Genomic DNA, 21368 nt, shown 5'->3' on the forward strand with positions numbered 1-21368 from the left:
ATCAGCTGAAGACCTCGCTGTTCAACCAAGATCCCCCGGCACTTGCCTGCCCTACCCCTACAGTGCCTGGAGAGCCCCCTGGATGAAAATCTGTGCTATTTAAGACTTGATTGATTGAATATTTGAAAGCCTGCAGCCTAAATCCACATATTGAATGACTTTCAGATGCTGATGTTAGAAGAGATACCTGTAATCTCACGTCGACTCTCTCAAGACATGAAAGGGTTACTTTCACTGCCAAGTAAAACGCTACTTGGCGAAAAGTCACACACATGCTCTCTATGTTCTATGTATGATCTGTTAGGTAAATCATTCTTTCATCACCCACCTAGAATATTCATCAGCTCTGCCCAGCATGTGCATCAACACCATGTCTTGTTCTTCTGAGCTCATCCTGCTCAGGCAGCCTTTGTTCTTGTCTCGTGGTATGTAGATAGTCTCTATTTCACTAACGATGGAGCCTTGTTTGTTGCCGTCCTCCATGCCCCAGGCAGGCGCGCTTGCTGCCTGGACTGTGAACCTTCCTGCGGTGGTGTAGAGCTTCTCAAAGTCCAGCTGCTGCTTCACCAAGCGTCCATAACGATCCAGGTTCTCAGACACCTGCCACAAGGTGGAACAAATAGGAAACAGGAGTCAAAGGAGATGTAGACCTGGGCCTCCGTCAATCTTCAGAAGAATTACCCAAATGTAACAATGTGACCCAAAGGACCTGTCGGAGGCAGGGTCTGCAGGTGAGTGTAGATATACGGCTTCAATCTCTGATCCTAAGCTTAATGAGGGTATCAATGTATAGGGCTCTCTCATGAGTGCAGCGTAAGGGAAGACAGTGAGAATGTGTCACGCCCGTGCTTCACAGGCTTGTTGCTTGTGCTGTAGCTCCAGCACAGTAAGAGCCTCATTTTTCAGATGCATGGACCATGCTTTACAGCCTGACTTAAATGCTTGGAGAACCTACTCTGGAATTGTATTCTTCTACCACTTTAACCCAGACCTGGGACATCTGAAGACTCAGCCACATGTTCCCCAATCCAAGGAGTCTGGGGTCACTCAGGGTTCCCGGACTAAAGGAACGAGAATGATGTACCTAGATCTATAGAGACTAGTAGGAAGTGCTCTCCAAGCTGAGAGAACAAGCCTCCTGAAGAAGAAATGCAAAATAAAACTTTAGGAGGCAGAGGAAGAAAAAAGGACTGAGGCAATAGGAGATCTGACCTGGGTCAACAGAGAAGGACAGGAGAGGAGGAGTCTGGGTCAACAGAAGATACAGTAGGATAAACGGACTTGGTCCACAGAAGAAGAAAGGATAGACAAGGCTAGATCAACAGAAGGCATGGCAGGAGAGGGGGGCTGGGTCAACAGAAGAAGTGACAAGAGGGGGCTTGGTCAACAGAAGGTGATGTAAGTGGGACTGGGTCAACAGAAGAGGTGACGGGAAAACTAGATCAACAAAGGAGGTTACAAGAGAGGAAGGCTAGCCCCCCAAACTCCTCTTGCAGAAAGATGTCTCATCCCTGGCATCAGAAGATCTAATGGGTATGCATAGAAGATGACGGGCATCTAAATCCTACCTAAACTACCTAAAATAATTAATCTAAATGTGTAATGGTAAGGAGGATTAATTCAGCAGGAAGTCTGGTTGACACCAAAGTCCAAAGATTTGTGACACTCCACAAAGGGGCACAGTGCTTCTGTTTAGGCACCAGACTACCCAATAATAGACTGCCTTACACAGGTACATCTGAAAGAAGAATGTGGTGCTTATAGAGGCTGGGAGTACCTTACCTTCCCCCAGGCTCCCTCACACTCTGACATCAGAAGGGTCAAGTGCTCTGTCTGTAAGAGAACCTCAAGCACTATAACTAATCCAGTGACATTGGCTATACGCATTCGGGAGATGGTGAGACCACAAAGACCAGTAATGGAATGGTTAATTACACACTGACATGGAAGCAAGTGGTCAAAGACTTAAAACTCTGAGACCACAACTGAATCATGTTCCCAGGAAGATGAGTCAATAGTAGTAAACACTTTTTGAAGTTACATTACCTCCTTGTGAACCCTCAGCTTGAAATCTCCAGCCGCCTTTGTGATATCCTGGTCTGCCTGGATCCCTTTGGCCAGTGTCAGAGCGTGGTAGAGGGAGTTCCCCACTTCAGACCGGTCTGGAATCACAGACCCGTCAGCAGCTACCAAGCTGAATTGTCCCTTGTATAATTCTTCTTTTCCTCTCACACGATTCTTAACTTTGTCTGTCCAACCTGATCCACTGGAGAAATGTAAACATATTAGACCATCTGTACAAAAATAACTTTGAAAGGTGATACCCTGGCTGATCTGCGGCCCTACACTCAATGCATGTGACTAAGGCCCAAAGCTCAGTTCATGGAATTACTTCCTCACCCTCACTGCATGAAGCCATTAGCTCACAATCACTGCATGGGACAGTGGCTGTCACTCAATGCATGTGGCTGCAGCCCTACACTCCATGCGTGTTGCCATGGCTCCACACTTAATGCATGGGACAGCAGCCCCACACTTACTGCATGGGATCACGGCTCCACATTCAATGCATGTGGCTGCAGCCGTACACTCACTGCATGGGAGCGTGCCCCATGTTCACTGCATGGAACCATGGCACTCCACTCAATACATGGGACCACAGCCACACACTCACTGCACATGGCTGCAGCCCACACTCAAGAAAGTGTAGCCAGAAGTGATGAGGCCAGGGTTCTTTAGAATGACTAGCTTCTCTTCTGTGTGCCTCTTCACCCTCTTACACTGCACATGACTTCTGGTGATCACTGGGTACCAATGCTGTGGTGTATACTGTTATTAACCCCCAGTGTCCTTCGCCCCATTTCTGATAAAGGCTCAGAATGTGGATGTTTTCACTGTTTCAGAGTCTAGGCTGTCATGTCGAGGCCAAGCCACTTGCGTCAGGTGTGTCCAGTGGGCCGCCTTGACTACAGATAGTCTAGATGTCTGCTTTGCTGCAGTGACCCCAGTCAGTGGGACTGAAACACTCCTGGCCCGGTGCTGTGCTGGGTGGTTCTGACAGCTTAGATATAAAGAGTGCCAGCCTGCTATAGCAGCTCATATCCTTCCAGTGGGTAGTGCCCCTCTTCTACACCCACAGTGCCCACGTGGTAGCGCTACTCTGAAGATCAAAGCAATCTCCACCAAGGCATCCCTACCAGGCATGGTGCTCTGTGTCTGATTAGACTACTGCCAACATGCCCCAGTATAGCTACAAGAAGTGCCTTCTCCGTCAGAGCCCCACTCCTGGTGCGGGGAACTGCCAGTCTACTCCCCCCACGAGGGACCAGCTTGGACAGCCTCACCAGAGGGACAGAACTAGCCCCCCAGTGCTGATCAACTAGGCGCAGCCCAGAAGAAGGACGACCCTAGAAGGACCTGCTCTGGCCAGGACCCTCCAGAAACGAGCTGTGTGGCCAGCATTCATCTGCAGCATGGGCACCGCATGCTGAGCATACTGGTCCCCCGACTTGTGGGAAGGCCCAGTGGGGTCCAGCTGAGAGGTGGGGGGTGGGAGTGCTGCACCTGAATCTAGAGACTGCACCACAAGTGACTCTGAACCCCAAGCATGAGGGAGACAGTGAGGACAGAGAGGGTGAGGGTGAGGAGCTTGGGTAAACTGGGACCCCACTTTAACCCTCACAGGACTTGCACCCACAAGTCGGTCATCTCAGCTGATTTCAGTGTGTAGTATTGAGCAGTTTGGTGTAGGAAAGTACTTGTCTTTTTCAAAGAGAAGAGCTACCCTGGACTGTCATCTTCATGGTTTGCCACCAGGGCACTCGCTGGCCAGGCACCAGAGGTCTGGTCTCTGCTGACAGGATGTGACGTTTTTGGCAACGGACAGCACGGAGTGGCTTGCTGCATCATCCTTCCGGTCAGATTTGAAGGCCAGAGTCAATAAATCAATCAGTCAATCAATCACACATGAGGGTTTCGAGGCGCTGAGTGAGAGTACCCATTCTGAATTCACTGGGGAAAGGGTGGTGCGCCTGGCAGGAGAGCTGGCGTGGAGGACACAGACAGTAAGCAAATATCAGTAGCTACTGAGCTCCGGGAGAGATCATTCTTCTGAACAGCCTCTTCTCCATGGAGCCAATTTACAGCGGACAGACAGAACTGGGATAATATGGGTTTTTCTCATTGACATGAAGCAGCTTTGAGTTCTTGTTGGTATGTGCAAGTTAATGTGTTGTGCATGTCTATTTTTAACTGGTAGATATGCCGCATGTACATTCATTGCTCTGTCACCCCCACACTTATTGCCATGTGTACAAAAGTGTAGGAAAGTGCCTCTTTTGACATGGTGACCCTTCACTTTTTACCTGGTTTCTGGTGCGATTTCAACTGAAAGTGCACTGGGTCCCCGCTAAACAGGTTCCCAGAGCCAGATCTCATTCCCTAAAACTGCACAGTCATTTTTCCCAATTGGCAAACCTAATAAATAGCACCCCTGGCACCTACTGCATGGGGTACTATAGGAAGGCCCCTGAGGGCTGCAGCACGAATTGTGCCACCCTCAGGACCCTCCCACCTAAGTGCAGACAGTGCTGCCTTCGCAGACTGCGTGTCTTGGTGCAGAACTAAAATGAAAACACAATGTGGCACACAGCCTGCGTGTCCTCTCCCCTGCACATACCATGCGATATTTGTAAGTCACCCCTGTAGCAGGCCTTCCAGTCCCAAAGGCAGGGTGCATTCTGATACATGCGAGGTCATACCTGCATGAGCAGATATTATCCTGCTACGCCTGTTTTCGATTCTCAGACATAGTAAGTGAACAGAGAAGCCATTTTAAGTACATGTGCTGGACAATGGTCATTACGAGTTCCCCAGCTACATGATGGCTTCACTGACAATATGTATGTTTGGTATCAAAAATCTCGTATTAATAAACCTTCACTGAATCCAGTGATGGATTTATTAATACATGCACTTAGAGGGCACCTTAGAGGTGCCCCCTTAAAACCTACCAATTCCCAGAGTGGGCACTGACTGGACAGAACCAATGTAGCCACTTTAGAGAGTTCTGCCCCCCTGAGGTGAGAACCAGTGCTCTTGAGGGCTCAAACTAAAGGCCTGCTTTGGGAAGAGGTGACCTTCTCTCCCAAGCAGGGTGGACATTCCAGGGTAGGGAGCTTCAAAGGCCTTGCAACCTTTGACAAGCAACCTAGTCCTCTCCAAATAGTGGAGGAGGCCGACCGCCAGTTCCTGACACCACTTTTGGTGGCAGGACTGGTGGGAAATTAGGTAAATTAGGAGGAGTACCCACTTCATGCCAGTCCCACCCCTGGGGGCAGGGTGCAGAGTACCTTTGTGTGAGGGCACCCCTGCAAGAGCAGAGGTGCCCCTACGACTTCTAGGACCATTTTCCCGGACTTCGTGAGTGCAGGGACGCTATTTTACATGTGCACTGTACATAGGTCACTACCTATGTGCAGCTTCACAATGGTAACTCCGAATACCCAAAGGCATTTGGAAGCATAAGTTGTTTGATTCCATGCTTTCTGGGGGCTCCTTATAGGACCCCGAGTACTGCCATTACAGCCTTCTGAGGTTTTACAGGCAGCCCCAGCTGCTGCCATCTCGCAGACAGGTTTCCTCCCTCCTGTTGCTTGAGCAGCTCAAGCCCAGGAAGGCAGAACAAAGGATTTCCTGTGGGAGAGGGATATTACATTTTCTCCCCTTGGAAATATTTGTTAAAGACATGGGAGGGGTAGACTCCCCAAGCCACTGGAAATGCTTTGAAGGCACCTTTGGTACCCTCCTTGCATAATCCAGTCTACACCGGTTCAGGGACCCCCAGTCCCTGCTCTGGCGTGAAACTGGACAAAGGAAAGTGGAGTGACCAATCCCCTGACCTGCACCTCCCCTGGGAGGTGCCCAGAGCTCCTCCAGAGGGTCCCTGGGTTTTGCCATCTTGGATTCCAAGGCGGCAGGGAACTCTGGGAGCATCCGAGTGGCCAGTGCCAGCAGGTGACGTCAGATCCCTCCCCTGATACGTGCTTACCTGTGTAGCTGACCAATCCCCCTTTCAGGACTAATTAGGGTCTCTCCTCTGGGTGTTTCCTCAGATTCGTATTGCAAGACTCCAGTAGGAGTCCTCTGCTTCCTTTACTTCATCTTCTCACTGAAGAAACTGCATCTGGACCCTCCAAGAACTGTACAAACTGCTACAAAAAGCAAAGATTACTTCTGCAACACTGTATCTTAAGCTCCTGCCAGTAACTGCAACTGTGTTCCGGTCGTACATCCTCAGAGGACAGCCAGTCTTCAGCCTGCACCAGAAGGACAAAGGAATCTCCCTTGGAGTGAAGGAGTCACTCCCCTGCTTCAGCAGGCACCTCCCTGCATCGACGACTGGCGGTGTGGGTCCCCTCTACTGACGAGTTGCCTGGATCAAGCTTCACGGGTGGTGAACTGAAGTGATCTTGACGGTCCTGACGTCCTACTGTCCTACTTTGGTGGAGGTAAGAGCTTGCCTCCCCACGCAAGACAGTACCCCCGTGCACCACGTGTTTTGCAGTTGGCAAGGCTTGTTGGCATCCTTCCTTGAAGTTCTTAATGCACCATGCAGCTCCAGCCCCCAGCACTCTATCCTGCGACGCACAGCCTCCTGCGTGGTTCTCCAGTGGCGTAGGATCCCTTTATGTAGATCTGCGTGGGCCTCCTTTTTCACCTCCTTTGTTCCCATGCTGTGGGACTCCTGTGCTAATTGTCTGGTCTTCTGAGGGCTCTCTGGGGTGCTAAGAGCCCACTCTGGCTCCCTGTCCTAGGTAGAGGCCACCAGGTCCCTGCTGGTCCCGGGCAGTGCCATTTTCCACTAACCGCAAGCTTTTGCATATGCCAAGGCTTGTTGGCGGAATCCAGTGACACAAACCAGACTGCAATCACCCATTCGGCATGGGACATCATCTGCACCAACCAAAAAACCCTCATTCATCTTCTTGGGTGCAGTACTGACTGTTGTTCTTCACTGGTGGTTCTTCTTTTGAACCTTCATCCGGGTAAGCAGGGGCTCCTGTTCTCCCTGGACTCTTCAGTGCTTCTTAGACTTGGTCCCCTTCTTCCACAGGTCTTCAGGTCCTGGAATCCATTGTTGGTGTCTTGCAGTCTCTTCTGGTTCTTGCTAAATCTTCTATAACATGTTCTTGTGTGTTTCATGAAAGTTACTGTGATTTACTCCTGCTTTTCTGAGCTCTGGGGTGGGTTCTATTATTATTACTTATCTTTGGTGTTTTCTAATACTCCCAGCACCCTTCTACACACTATGCTTGCCCAGGTGGGAAACCGACTTTTGCTTTCCACTATTTTTGTATATGGGTTGTGTTCCCCCAGGCCCATTTCTAACTATTGTGAGTTTCACTATTTTTACTATTTTCAAACTGTTTTTACACCTATTCCTTTATTGTAATGTATTTTACTTACTTACTTACTAAGGGGGTATAGTCCCAATGGTATTTTCAGCATTTGTGTCACCAAAATAAAGTACCTTTATACCTGAGTACTTTCTTTCATGTGTGTGAGTACAGTGTGACTATACAGTGGTGTTGCATGAGCTTTGCATGTCTCCTAGTTAGGTCTTGGCTGCTCATCCACACTACCCCTAGAGAGCCTGGCTTCTACGCACTGACAACATTTCAGTAATAAGGGATACCTGGACCTGGTATAAGGTGTAAGTACTTTAGGTACCCACTACAACACAAAATGTTTGTAGTGGGTACCTTAATAAAGTTTATCTTTCAAAATCCACCCACATAAGATCTGGACTCTGTCTTTGTAATGAGAGAGACTTAGGCCACACCTTCCAGGACATCAGGGTGCTATATTGAAAAGGCTTTCAATTAACTGTCCTACCATAGGCAGGGCTAGGCAAACACATCTACCAGGATTTCCTTCCGGGTGATAGTGTGCTTTTACAAACACACATAACATATACATATGGAGAGAGAAGACCACAGGATGTGTTGTAATGAGGAGGTGGTGAGTAGGTCGCCATCTGCCTCAGGGAGTAGATATTTGGATTCCGGGAGACCCCTGAAATGTTGCAAAAACCAGACTGTCAGGAGGACGTGAGCTGTCTATGGGCCATCCCAAACTGATTTATGATCTATGACACTTGCCACAGTCTCCTTTCGAGAACTTGTTGTATGAAATGTGAACACAGACATATGAATGAATAAACAGCAGATGCTTGGCACCTTACCTTTCATCCCCGTTCTTTACTTTCTGCAGCTGGAGGGTGATGACACCAGCGGAGGAATCTTTGCCTGGGTAGATCTCCGTGGAGATGTTCTTCTGATTCTCATCCACCATGATGACCTTGATACCTTTCCCCTCCAGAAGGTCACTCTTGGTGAGGACGTTCAAGTCCAGCTCTGTGGCCGGACTGCTTCTGTCCTCCATTTTCTTCACATAGTCATTCACCTCCTTCTGCTCGGCCTCTGTTAGTTTAAGTTTTTCTCCAGTAACTGGTGTCTTCATTTTCCTTTTGTGCTTTTGTTCAATGAAGAACCGCTCAGTCTTGTTTCTCCCCAGGATATTGTCAATGGTTTTCCCAACATGCTGATTCATTTCTTTGCGGATAGGATTGTTTACCAAAGTTGTTAATCGATTGGTAAATATGCTAAGAAATTCATCATTTAATAACTCAGCTACCATATCTAATAATTCAGTTTTCACTGTCTGTACATCGGGGAAGTTGTGGCGTCCATCTTCCTTATATTCAGATGCAGATGAAACCTCACCACACCTCTGAACCATAAAAGGGATGACTCTCTTTTCGATCATGTCTTGAGTTGGGGCAGAATTTATCATTTGCACAAACTCAACAGTGCTTTTACCAATCTCAACACTGAGCTTAAAGCCTTTCTGGATGGCTCCTTTCACCTTAGCTTTCTCCATAATTTCAAGGATGCCACTTTCCATGGTCTGGAGATAAGTAAACACTTTACTCATGGTGTCGTAGTCACCGTTAACATCAGCCACTGCAGATTGACAAACCTTTGCCATTATATTCTTCATGATCTCTCTATTGGCTGCTCTCACCTGAAAGGTGGTCGGGGTTTCCGTCAGAAGAGCTTTTTCTGGAACTCCGCTGACTATCACAAACTTGATCATCATCTCGTTCAAAGATTGATCTCCCTTGACTGATTTTGTGATCATCTCTTTGAATGCTTTCTCAAAGATACCTTTGAAGGCGGCTTCGAGCCCTTTGTCCATGCCGTATTCCAGGCCTTTTAGTGCCCCTTGCTTGGCGATCTCTTGACCAGCATACTTTGCTGCATGCACAAAATTTTTTTTTAAGGCTGAATTTGAGGCAAGGGTCTTGATGGACATTGTTAGAGACTCTTTGGTCACAGCCGAGGCTGTTGATTTTGCTGAAGAAGTAATTGCAGAAATTAGAGCTTTCCCTGAACGAATTATATCATCAGCAACAGATGCAAAGGTTTTGGCTCCGGTTATCAGGCTTTTTGCCACTTTGATGACAGTTTCAGCTACTTTTTTTATAGTGCTAAATCCTGCAGTTACCAGGGATAGCCCAATACTTATAGCTTTTGATATGGCCCATTCTGCCCAGTCAAAGGTGCCTTTAATCATCCCTTCGATTCCAGATATCATGTCCGAGACACCCTCAGAAATCAGACCCATGCCGATTTGACTAGCTGTTCCTACTGTGAGAACGCACACAAGAATCCCAGCAAGGACCTGCAAAGCTCCAAGGATAAAGCAAATGAGAGCATCAATGCAGAATTCTGGCTTCTTCTCAACTTCAAACACAAAAGAAAGGCCATAGTCATACAGCACAGTCATCTCATCAGTGGTTATAAGGCCATGATCCGTTGACAATGAGAAAACAGCCTGGTCCTTGGTTATAGCATTACTTTTGCTGTTTTGAAGCTCAGTTAACTTTTCTACAGACTTGTCAATGTAATCGATCCAGGACTTGAACAGGCTCTTGCGGGTCTGCATTTGTTTTGTAAAGTTGGGATCATCCTTGTTGTGAGGTTCAAACTTTGCTATGCAGGACATCTGGCAATAAACTGTGGCATTGGACACCTCGGCTACATAGACATCGATCATTTTTTTGGATTCTTTCAAGAGATCCACTGCCTTCTGCATGCATCCGTCCTGTTCCAGATTGATTGTAATGTAGGCTTGATTATAGAGTGAGACAGCACGGTACACCCGATCAGTCTTCTCTGCTTTCTGCCAGAATGATAGTGCTCCATAATCCGATGTTTTCATCCGAGTGTGGAGATACATGCGATCCATAGCTTGTTTGATGAAGTCGTAGAAGTTATCTGATTCCCCTCGTAGGAGGCTGTCTGCCCTCTTCTGGATCACTTGGTCAAGGTCTTTCTTGAGTTCATTGATGTTTTTATGATCTTCAATGTCCTTCTCATGTAGTGTGAGCCAAAGGGCCCAGCTCTCCTTTAATGCATTGAGGGCTGGGCGGTAGTCTAGCTTTGTCTTGGAGTAATCAAAGGTGCCTTCATGTATCATCAAATCAGAAGTCATATAGATATCTCGTTTTTCCTCCTTATTGTAATGACCTTGAAAAAGATTTAGATGTCCACAAAAGTTCTCAAAGAGTTCCTCCCGCATCTGTACTTCCAAGAGCTCATCGTTTTCCATGTCTGCAATTCGCTTCCTTTCATAATCCGCTCTGAGCTGTCTCATAACCTCAATGGATTGGCCTTGGTACGATGGTGACAGGTCATTGTGATTTAATATCATCTGGACCATCCCAGGGTTTCCTTTACGAGAGGTTCGACCAAATATTTGTTTTTCGACTCTCATGTTTGTGGGGAAGTGGGTGAGAATTACAAAGAGTCCGCCACTTTCATTGACATCTTTAGTGATTTTAACATCAGTGCCTCTTCCACCGAGGTTTGTGGCAATGATAACATCTCCTGCATCAAAGGTCCTCTTCTCAATATTGTGTTTATCACTTCTGGTGTACAAGGTTATTTTGTCTGGATTGGACACCTTTAATTCTATTAGGTCTTTTTGCAGCCTTTCAGATGTTTTCACATCTTCACAGACAACTAAAGTCGCTTGACCTTTGCCCCATTGGTTTGGACTTGTGCGCTCCTTCACATGTTCACAAATACTTTTGATCCATGCGTCGCGCCCTCCTTTGACCTGGAGAATAGGTAGCTCAGTCTTCTTGGTGTAGCGATGAGTAGGCATGATGTAACTAGACACCTTGTAGTGTTTTTTAAGGAATTCAACATCTGCCTCATCTCCTAGGGTTCCAGAGACCCCAAACATGCCTGTGCCTTTAGTATATCGTTTAAGGAAATGGAAATTTGACATGAAGTTGGTGACATTGGACAGTGGAGATATTGCCAGTTGATGCTTCATCTCCAGGAACTGCTGTAAGCCGTCACCCCAGCGCTTATTCTTCTCAAGCACACCAGTGGCTTTGAAGTCCACAGGGATGATGGTGTGGTATTCATGTATGGGTGTGGTGGTCTTCACTTGTCCTGAGTCTGTGGCTGATTCTATCATGTACTCCCGATCCTTCTCCATTACGAGGGCCTTCAATGCATTTTCCACCAAGATCTTCATTCGGTTCTGGATATATTCCTTCAGGTAGGCTGGCAGGAGAATAAAGTTCTCATCACTGCTCTCTTGTTTATCTGGTGGCTCATAAGTGTCTGAGTACCGGATTCTGGATTCCAGTTCAGTCACCGCTCCTTCCACCAAAGCCTTTTCGCTCATCAACTCACAGGCACGGCCATTTTCCAGGAGAAGAATTTGAACCTTGTCATGATCAAGTGTGGACTTCTTCTCTGATGAGGAGCTATCCAATGATGTATTGATCTCAAATTCAGAGGCTTTACCATCCTTTATCTCATAATATTCAAAAACAACTGCGTCTTCAAAGACTTTCTGAAATATTGACAATAGATCTCGCTGCTGTGCAGGTCCAAGTTTATCCATGAGTTCTTTGAGTGCAGAGTCTTTCGGCGCTTCAGTGATTGGCTGCTCAGACTTATCCAGAGTGGACTGAATCTGCTTCACATCATCTTCAGTGAAGAACCCCAGCTGTAGTCCTGGCATGAGAATATCGAGGGGAGAAAAATGCTCTGATGTCTTCGGTCCCATGACAGCTGCTGCAGCAACTTTGTGAAAGTATTGTGATCCTGTTGCCCAAAGAATGTCATCAGTTTTGGCCTCCTGGATGCGTTGGCAAGTGCATATCTTCGCCCAGATGGCTGCCAGTAGTTGTTCTAAGTGCCGCATTCCTGTTGCGGCATGTGAAAGGTATGTGACTTGAACACCGCTGTCCAGGGTCATATAGTCCACCTCATCCACAATGGCCATGTCAAAAGTACGATCTCCTCTGGTCTTGTACTTTTCAAACTCCTGGCGCAGAATGTCAGCAGCAAAGTTCCCGACAGTACCGTACACAATATCAGCTGCATAAGCCTTTTTAATTAATTTGTCACTTTCTCTTGAATCAGTGCATTCATCTAACCCTGGAGGTGGTACAACACTACAAGACACATCAAACATCTTGTACAGTTTGCTCCATTCCTCTTGATCACGACGGGCAAGTACTGGTGAACTTGTGATAACATCAACCTTCTTCCCACGGATGGCATGAACAAGGGCGAGCATGGCCACAATGGAAGATTTGCCCTCGCCAGTAAATATCTCCAAAAGACAACCGCTGCAGTCAGGGGCTTTAGAAATGAGCAGGGTCAACACAGATGCGAGCTGGGTCATGCGAGGGAAATAGCCCTCAATCTTCTCTCCTGACTGGCTTACAATAGTCGTAGTGTCCTGAACAGCCACACACAAGCCGATCAGAACTTTAACCAGTGTCTCAATATCAGGATTTTCAAAGTCTATTGATCTAGTCATTGCTATGCCTCCTGTCTTCATCGTTTCATCCAGATCTAGGGTTTGATATACTGGAAGTTGATTGACAACTTCACTAAGCACTTGTTCGAGGATAGAAAGCATCTTTTCAGGATAATTGTATTTTCTCATTTCTGCCAGTATGGTTTTTAAATCCTTGTCCTTCTCTTTCTTCACATGTTGCTGTAGAAGCAGCATAGGATCCTGGTCCTTCAGTGATGCGATGGTTGTGTTTATATCGATCTGGTATGTCTGCACACGTTGGAGTATGGCTTCCACCTTCTCTTGTGGAATGCTGCACTCCTGCACCTTTAGAGCAAAGAGAACTGCCTGAATTGGGGTCCAGATTCCACTGAATAATATATGTCCAAGAAGATCTTGGGTAGTGCTGGAGAGCTTTGAAAAGACAACTCTTGATAGTTTCCCAGCCAAAGTCTTGTTTGCTTTGTAGAGTATGTCCAGGATACGGATAAGGCAGCTGGATTTACCATCCAGTTCCTCCTTATACTGCAGAAGGTTAATCATCTCTAGTCCAGCACTGTTCAGTGTCACTTGGACTGTTGCCTGAAGGAGACTCAGGTGTTCAGTTAGCGACAAGTTGTCATAATCAAAGGCCTTATCCAGACTTGCTTGGCCCCAGATGGGTATGTCCTTTTCCATGAAGTACTGAGCAATGAGCTGTTGCTGTAGTGCTTTCATCCGCTCACCAGTGTCCTGGGGTGCCAGACCATCCTCTTCCTTCATGTTGATATCAAGTAGGAGCTGGTTAAATTTCTTCTCGGTGTCCTCTTCCTAAAATAAAGTTAAAGTGATTGGTTACTTTTGCCTCTACGAATGCAGGATGCCATCAGAGAGCAAACCACCCCTCCCTGCCCCATGACAGAGGCAACACTTTAACCTTCACTTGGTGCCTGCACCTAAAAACCTATGCTCCCTCTGTTTCCCTTGAGTAATCATGTTTGTCCCAAAGCTAGAGCATTGAGGGTTGTGGTTCAGCATATACCATCAGTTATGTCCAGGTATGTCATGCGTTGCTGCTCATGGAATGTGATATCATGAAAACCTGTCTCATGAAGTACAGTGTCCCAGAGGGTTCCCAACATCCCTCCAAATGGGGGTGAGTGGAAGAAGAGCCCCAAGAGAGATCAGCTGTATTGTGTGCACTTCACTATGTCTGCGGTAGATGCAGTTTCAAGCTCTGCTTCTAGAGCCCATCCACCTACCCAGGCCCTATTGATCTGTGGCCCGGGCACCTTCGATTGCAGAGGGGTCTCTTGTAGTAGACTTCATATCACCATCTCCCTGTTCTTCCTTTTCTGCCTTTTCCTCATTTCACAGGATTATCCTCACCTTTTCCTCCTATCATTTCTCATCCACCCAGCTTCCTCTACATAGTAACTTATAACATCAGGTGGCAGGAGATCCAGGCTACCACACTCCACCAAGAAAGGCAAGCATCCTTGTGCTAAGCATGTGAGTCACCATGGGGATAACAAAGAATTTAGGGGGTCATTACGACCTCTGCGGTCTTTTCGCAAGACCGCCGAGGTACCGCCGGTCTGAAGACCGCCAGTGGTGGCGGTCTTCTGCGCCACGTATTATGACCGCTGGCAGCCCGTCGTCCTTTTTCGTACGGAAAGCTGCCAGAAGCCATACTGGCGGAAGGCGGGAAAGTGGAGGTTGCTCAACCTCCACCACCCCGTCAACAGAACACCGCCCACTGAATCACGTCCCATGATTCGGTGTGGTGGTGTTCTGGTGACGGTGTTCTGGTGGCGGAGCTGCCCCCATGGATCCCGTCCCCTCCCTGAGGATCAACGGACAAGGTAAGTTGATCGTCCGTTAGGGAAGGGGGTGGGGGGTGTTGTGTGCGCGCATGGGGGTGTGCGTGTGGGAGTGTAGAGGGGGTGAGTGAGTGAGTGTACGCGTGCGGGGGTGTTGTGTGTATGGGAAATGTGTGTGTGTCGGACGGTGTGCATGTCTGTGTGCGGGTATGTGTTGTCGGGGTGTATGCGTGCATGTAGGGGTGTGTATATGTGCATGTTGGGGGTGTGTGCGTGTAGGGGTGTGCATATGTGCATGTTCGGGTCAGGGTGGGGAGGGGGGTTGTGCCACCTTTGGAGGGTGTCAGGGGGGTGTGGGGTGTAGGGGGAGGATTTGTGTGGGGTAGCGGGGGGTGGGGGAGACCCCTATCAGTGCCAGGGAAGGAATTCCCTGGCATTGATAGTGCCTACCGCCATGGATCTCATGACGGTTCCCAACCACCCGAGATCCATGGCGGTATGCAGGGTCCTGATACCGTCTAGTGATGACCGCCCGGCTGGAGACCGCAATCTCCATCCCAGCGCTCTTCACCGCCATGGCGGTCAGAATGGTGAAGTGGCGACCACCGCGGTCATAATTCCATTTTTTTTTTCCGCCGGCCTGTTTGCGGTCTTACCGCCGCTTTACCACCGACCGCCAGGGTCGTAATGAGGGACTTAATGTATGTTTGTAAGAGTACTTATATAGCACAAAACTATCTGAGGATCAAAAAAGTAGTGACCACTGGGCTGGAGCCCAGGAGAAAGTTCAGAATGATTTAATGTCACTTCCTATTGGGTGTGATAAGGAGTGGGGTAAGTGTCAAATTATTGATTTTATCCCAATTTATTCAGAGCAGTGTTCTTGTGAGGGCTACAGTGTGTTTAGAGGCCATATTTAACAACCTTCCAATCCCATTATCAAACATCCTTCTTCCAAAGGACATCTCAACTAACAGAGCGTACAAGTCATCTAGTGAGTGATACACCTTGCCTTAAGGACACCCCTAACATGATTCCTTCCTGGGTCAGTCACATCCTGATTGTGCTCACTTGGACTTCAAACACACCCTTCTCATGTCCCAGACACAGGCCACATCAGACCATTTGTATTTGATGGATGGTCCACCCTTGCATGAAGACGCCATCTTGACTTGTGAATGACATCACCGTGGCTGGTACAGGTCATATTCCTAATATTTTTGGGGCTTCAAGCTGTGTGTTCTGTCTCCACTGAGAGTGCACTCATCAAGTTGGATGAATGCCAGAAGTGTGCATGTTGTTTTCATTCCAGGAAATGCCTTGTCAGTTGATGAGACTTTAGTGTTATTTCATGCAGTATACTTTCCCCAGTATTTATATATTTGTTTGCACTATGTTAGACCTGACAGCCTTAGGGTGGTCTTCCACAAAATTGTTGCCTTCCTTCTCCTACTTTTTGCTGGATTTTTGCTTGTTGGCCTTAGGACTCTGTGCACTTTTGCACTGCTGACTAGTGCTAAAGTATTTGTGCTCCCTCTCTCTCTAGAACATGGTTTGATTGGTATATAGCTAATTGGCATATTTAATTTAGTTATAAATCCCTGTTAAAGTGCACTACTTGTGCCCAGGGCCTGTAAATGAAATGCTGCCAGAAGCCATTCAGCACTGCATGTACGACCCACTGAAGTAGCACTTTAAAAGATGTCCCAGGCTTGCCTTTGCAGCCTGATTGTAGTGTTACACTGCTATGTCGGCTGGGCATTTTTTAAAACCCCTTGTCAAGCCTTAAACTCTCTTTTTATTCCATACATGTCACCCCTAAAGTAGGCCGTAGGTAGCCCATAGGGCAGGGTGCTATGTAATTAAAAGTTAGGACATATATTTTTAAGTTTCATATGTCTTGGAAGTGAAAACTCTGAAATTAGTTTTTCACTGCAGTGAGGCCTACCCCTCTCAAAGGATCACATTGAGGATTCCTTATTACATTTAATAAGCTGCAATTCCCGATTGGGAGTTTAGTAACTATGGATTTGTATGATAAATTTTGAAAATGGCACTTTTAGAAACTGCTGAGCTTTGTGCATTACCTCTAGACAGCCCCACACAAACGCAGCATAGGTGTTACTGATGGGCCATCCATATCCTAATAGGCCATCCTGGGCAGGATGGGAGGGAGGAGCTTGTTACAGCCTCACACTTACACCTGAATAGACTGTATCCTGTCTCAACACAAAGGACTGCTTAACCCCCTGTAGTTAGTCTAGAGCCAGGGCACAAGGAAGGACCTTTGTGGACTTCAAAGCGCTTCTTTGAAGGAAGTCTCCCCTACTTAAAAGGCACCACTAAGTATGAGAACTGAAATTCTGACCCTACCAACTCAGTACACTACTGGACCAGTGGATACTCTGCAAGGAAGAAGGACTGTTGTGCCGCTAAAAGGATTGCCACTCTGCTGGAATGCTGCTCTGGAAGTACTGCTTTCTTGCTATGCTGACTTGCTGCCCGCTGTCCTCCTTGCCTAGGTAAGAAGGACTGGACCCACATCACTTGAACCCAACACCCAGAGTGACTCAAAGGGGCAGCTGACTGGTTTCCTGTTTTCTGAAGTCTCAGGGACACAAATGACTTTAACCTACCTCCTACAGCACCTGGACTCTGGCATCTGTGGGTCTTGCCCTGCCAAGTGGTGCTATTCCAGCCCTGGGCCCTTGGAAGTGGGTATAAAATGCTGCTCTATCAAGAATCCACACATATACGCTGTTGTGCCGCTCAGAACTGGTGCTTCTCCATTGATGCCATTGCATCACCGTTGCTGCTAAGAATGAGTGCATTGCATCACCGACGTTGTACGCATTGGAGCAGATGCATCTTCTCCATCCTGAGGATCGATAGTGACCCATCGCCTCCTCTGCTACTCGACTCTCTCTCAACATCGACACAAACAAGATACTTAATAGCCAGTCAAGACCGGTCCCTGTATCCAACCTACACTCCATCATGGTCAGCCTGAACTTTCAGATTTGACCTGGTCTAGCATGACCCGATAGACCAGGGTTGGAGCTTTTTTCTTTTAAGCACTACATTTCAGTTTATTCTTATAAAATGCAAAACTCTTGTTCTACTTATTAGACTTTTGTCGTTTTGGTCTTATTTTGTTCATTAATAAAGTCTATTTTTCTAACCAGGTGTGGTATTGTTTTGTACGGTGTTTTCACTGTTTGAAGTGTTGCACAAATACTTTAGACATTGCCTCTTAAGTTAAGCCTGACAGTTCTGTGCCTCGCTACCAGTGGGTGATTGTAGGTAAGTATCCTCTTTCTTAGTATGGCTACCCCTCTTTTCTTCCTGATGTCAGTGTGTTTAACTGTGTTCACTGGGGTGCTAACCAGGACCCCTGTGATTATGCCCTTTCTCCCAAAACTCTGTATTTCATACCACAATTGGCACACTGGTACCCCACTATAAGTCCCTAGTATTTGATACTTCGGTACCCAGGGCATTGGAGTTCCAGGGATCCCTTTGGGCTGCAGCATATATTTTGCCTCCCATAGGGAGCCCAAGCAAAGGCTTCTGCAGGACTGCCATTGCAGCCTGCGAAAAACATGCAAGCACCCTTTCACTACCATTTACACTGCACCAGGTCAGTTATAAGTCACCCCTATAACAGGCCCTCCAGCCCTGAGGGCAGGGTGCAAAGCACCTGTGTGTGAGGGCACCCCTGCACTAGCAGAGGTGCCCCCTCAAACTCCAGGACCATTTTCCCAGAGTTTGTGAGTGCGGGGACACTATTGCACGTGTGTACTGCACATAGGTCAATACCTATGTCCAGCTCCATAAGGGTAACTAGGGACATAGGCATGTTGGGTATCACACATGTTGGAATCATACCCCAATGCTTTTGCAAACATTGGTTGTAAGATTCCATGCACTCTGGGGCTCCTTATAGGATCCCCCAGGATTGCCATTGCGGCCTTCTGAGGATTTCCAGATAGCCCAAGCTGCTGCCACCTCACAGACACGTTTCTGCCCTCCCTTTGCTTGAGCAGCTCAAGCCTAAGAAGGCAGAACAAAGGATTTACTTTGGAAGAAGGGTGTCACACCCTGGAAATGCTTTGAAGGGCACATTTGGTGCCCTCCTTGCATAAACCAGTCTACACCAGTTCAGGGACCCACAGTCCCTGCTCTGGCGTGACACTGGAAAAAGGAAAGCGGAGTGACCACTCCCCTGTCCATCGCCACCCTAGGGGTGGTGCTCAGAGCTCCTCCAGAGAGTCTCTGGGTTTTGACATCTTGGATTCAAGGTTGGCAGGGAATTTTGGGAGCATCTGAGTGGCCAGTGCAGGCAGGTGACATCAGAGTCCCCTCCTGATAGGTGGTCACTCAGCTAGGTGACCAATCCCCCTTTCAGGACAATTTAGGGTCTCTCTCTTGGGTGGGTCCCCAGATTCGGCTTGCAAGACTCCAGCACGATTACTCTGCAACCTCTACCTTAACTTCCGACTGAAGAAACTGCATCTGGATGCTCCAGGACCCGAAAAGCTGCAACAAAGTAGCAAGACTCTGCCTGCAACATTGTATCCATGGCTCCTTCCAGCAACTGCAACATTTTCCTGGTCGTGCATCCTCTGAGGACAGCCCATCTTCAGTCTGCACAGGAAAGAAGAAGGAATCTCCCTTGGAGTGAAGGAGTCACTCCCCTGCATCCGAAGGTACCAACTGCAACGCCGACCGTCTGTGTGGATCCCCTCTCCTGCTGAGCTGTGTGGATCCTGCAACATGGGTGGTGGACTGAAGTGGTCCCGATGGTCCTCTCTTCCAGCTGTCCAATTTGGATGAAAGTAAGTCCTTGCCTTCCCATGCAGGACAGTACCCCCTGTGCACCTTGTCATTTGCAGCTGCCAAGGCTTGTTGGCATCCTTTCCAAGGGATCTTCAGGCACCTTGAAGCTCCAGCCCTCTACTCCATCCATCCAGGGAGTATCGTCTCTATGGTATTTTTGGTATTTGTGTCACCAAAATAAAGTACCTTTATTTTTGTAACACTGTGTGATTTTTTCATGTGTGTGAGTGCTGTGTGACTACAGTGGTATTGCATAAGCTTTGCATGTCTCCTAGATAAGCTTTGGCTGCTCATCCACAGCTACCTCTAGAGAGCCTGGCTTCTAGACACTGACTACACTACACTAATAAGGGATACCTGGTATAAGGTGTAAGTACCTTGGGTACCCACCTCGCACCAGGCAAGCCTATCACAGTGAGCACGGATTAACTTAAGGTGTACTTGTGACTTACCATGAGTAGGATTGTTCCTGCTTGGACACGGTGCATACCCCTGCCTACAAAAAACCCAAGTTCTAACACACTATGTAATATGTCAGTCTACAGGGCACTGAATATCGCATCACTGAAAACACATTGCTTCTTAACCTTGGAAAACAGTTGTGAAGCCTGTGCTGGAGCAGGGTTGCAAATGTTGATGGGCTCGAACTTTGATATGGAGTCTGATGTTAAATGCAGCGCTTAAAAATGTGAATTCACAGAGGCTAGAAACAGGACAGCACAACGACAGAGCTTCTTATACCAAGCAACAGTTTATGATTCTCCGGTGGTCTTCTGAACCAAGGTGTAGCCTATAGATCAATCCCTGGGCTACCAAACCCACACAGAACATTCTTTTTTAAATACTGGAGCGCCCCAAGAAAGCTATGACTATCCAAGATGTCCCACAGTACTCAGGGGAGTATTTCAAATCCTTAAAAAGATGATACCTAGCAAAAGTAATTGGATGAGAGAAGATTTCCAATTTTCTTTCTCTTGGTCCCCTGAGAATGAGGCCCATCTCGTTGATCATAGACCACTTTTTTGACACTTCTACACTTGGTCCCCTTATTTCTCCCACTCTGAAGTCATGTTCCTCAGTTTCTTTCAAGCTAAAGAGAGGTTTGGGGTGACACGTAGGGTGCACTGTACCTCATGGGTTTCGATGCCACCAGCATCATCTTCCACGGCGTACTGCATGATGTGCGAGCGCTCTTGTAGGTTGGATCGCCCTCGCTGGTGGCTTCTTTGTTTTAACTTTTCAGATACTTTTGACAACTTCTCCTCCAGGGATCTGCTTTCTCTCTCAATCTCTTCAGCAATCCGTTTCTCCCTTTCCAGACGTTCCTGTTGTCGCTTCTCCTCTTCCCGCTGCCTTCGTTCTTCTTCTCTCTGCCGTTCTTCTTCTCGCTGCCTTCTCTCTGCTTCTTCTCGCTGCCTTCTCTCCGCCTCCTCGCGTTCCCTGTCTATCCGGTCTGCCTCCTGTTTCCCTTCAAAATGGAGTGAGAAAAAACACATGCTGATGGTCTTATTGCAGTCAGCGAATACATAAAATAGCCACAAAGTAGCATTTACTAACAGACATGTATTAGCATTTAATGATGCTGTAACCACTGCATGATTTATGAGTTTTCCTGAGCTAGAGCGTTATAAAATTGGCGGGAGGATCACAACGCTGGCTACATTTACACCTCTTAAGGAGTAAAATGTTCACACCTTATAAAGTGAATGCATGTAGACTGCAGTGTAAACATTGCCAGATTTCTGCTTCCCTGAGGAACAACATGTTTATTTTTCACTGTATTCTTGGAGTTTTACCTTTGTTTACTGCCATTGGATCCAATAGTTTAAC

General features: G+C 47.4%; 1 protein-coding gene across 1 annotated transcript in view; it reads right to left on the reverse strand.

The window, feature by feature from the left end:
- LOC138252828 (uncharacterized) overlaps nt 1-21368 on the reverse strand; it is a 138700-nt gene that overhangs the window by 31652 nt on the left and 85680 nt on the right. The window contains exons 4-7 of the mRNA XM_069205770.1: nt 20669-21006; nt 8246-13707; nt 2047-2266; nt 329-600 (exon numbers count right to left, since the gene is read on the reverse strand). Of these exons, the coding sequence (XP_069061871.1) occupies nt 329-600; nt 2047-2266; nt 8246-13707; nt 20669-21006 (6292 nt within the window). The remainder of the gene's footprint in view (nt 1-328; nt 601-2046; nt 2267-8245; nt 13708-20668; nt 21007-21368) is intronic.

The sequence above is a fragment of the Pleurodeles waltl genome, chromosome 1_2 (genome assembly GCF_031143425.1).
Source record: "Pleurodeles waltl isolate 20211129_DDA chromosome 1_2, aPleWal1.hap1.20221129, whole genome shotgun sequence".
NCBI lineage: Eukaryota > Metazoa > Chordata > Amphibia > Caudata > Salamandridae > Pleurodeles > Pleurodeles waltl.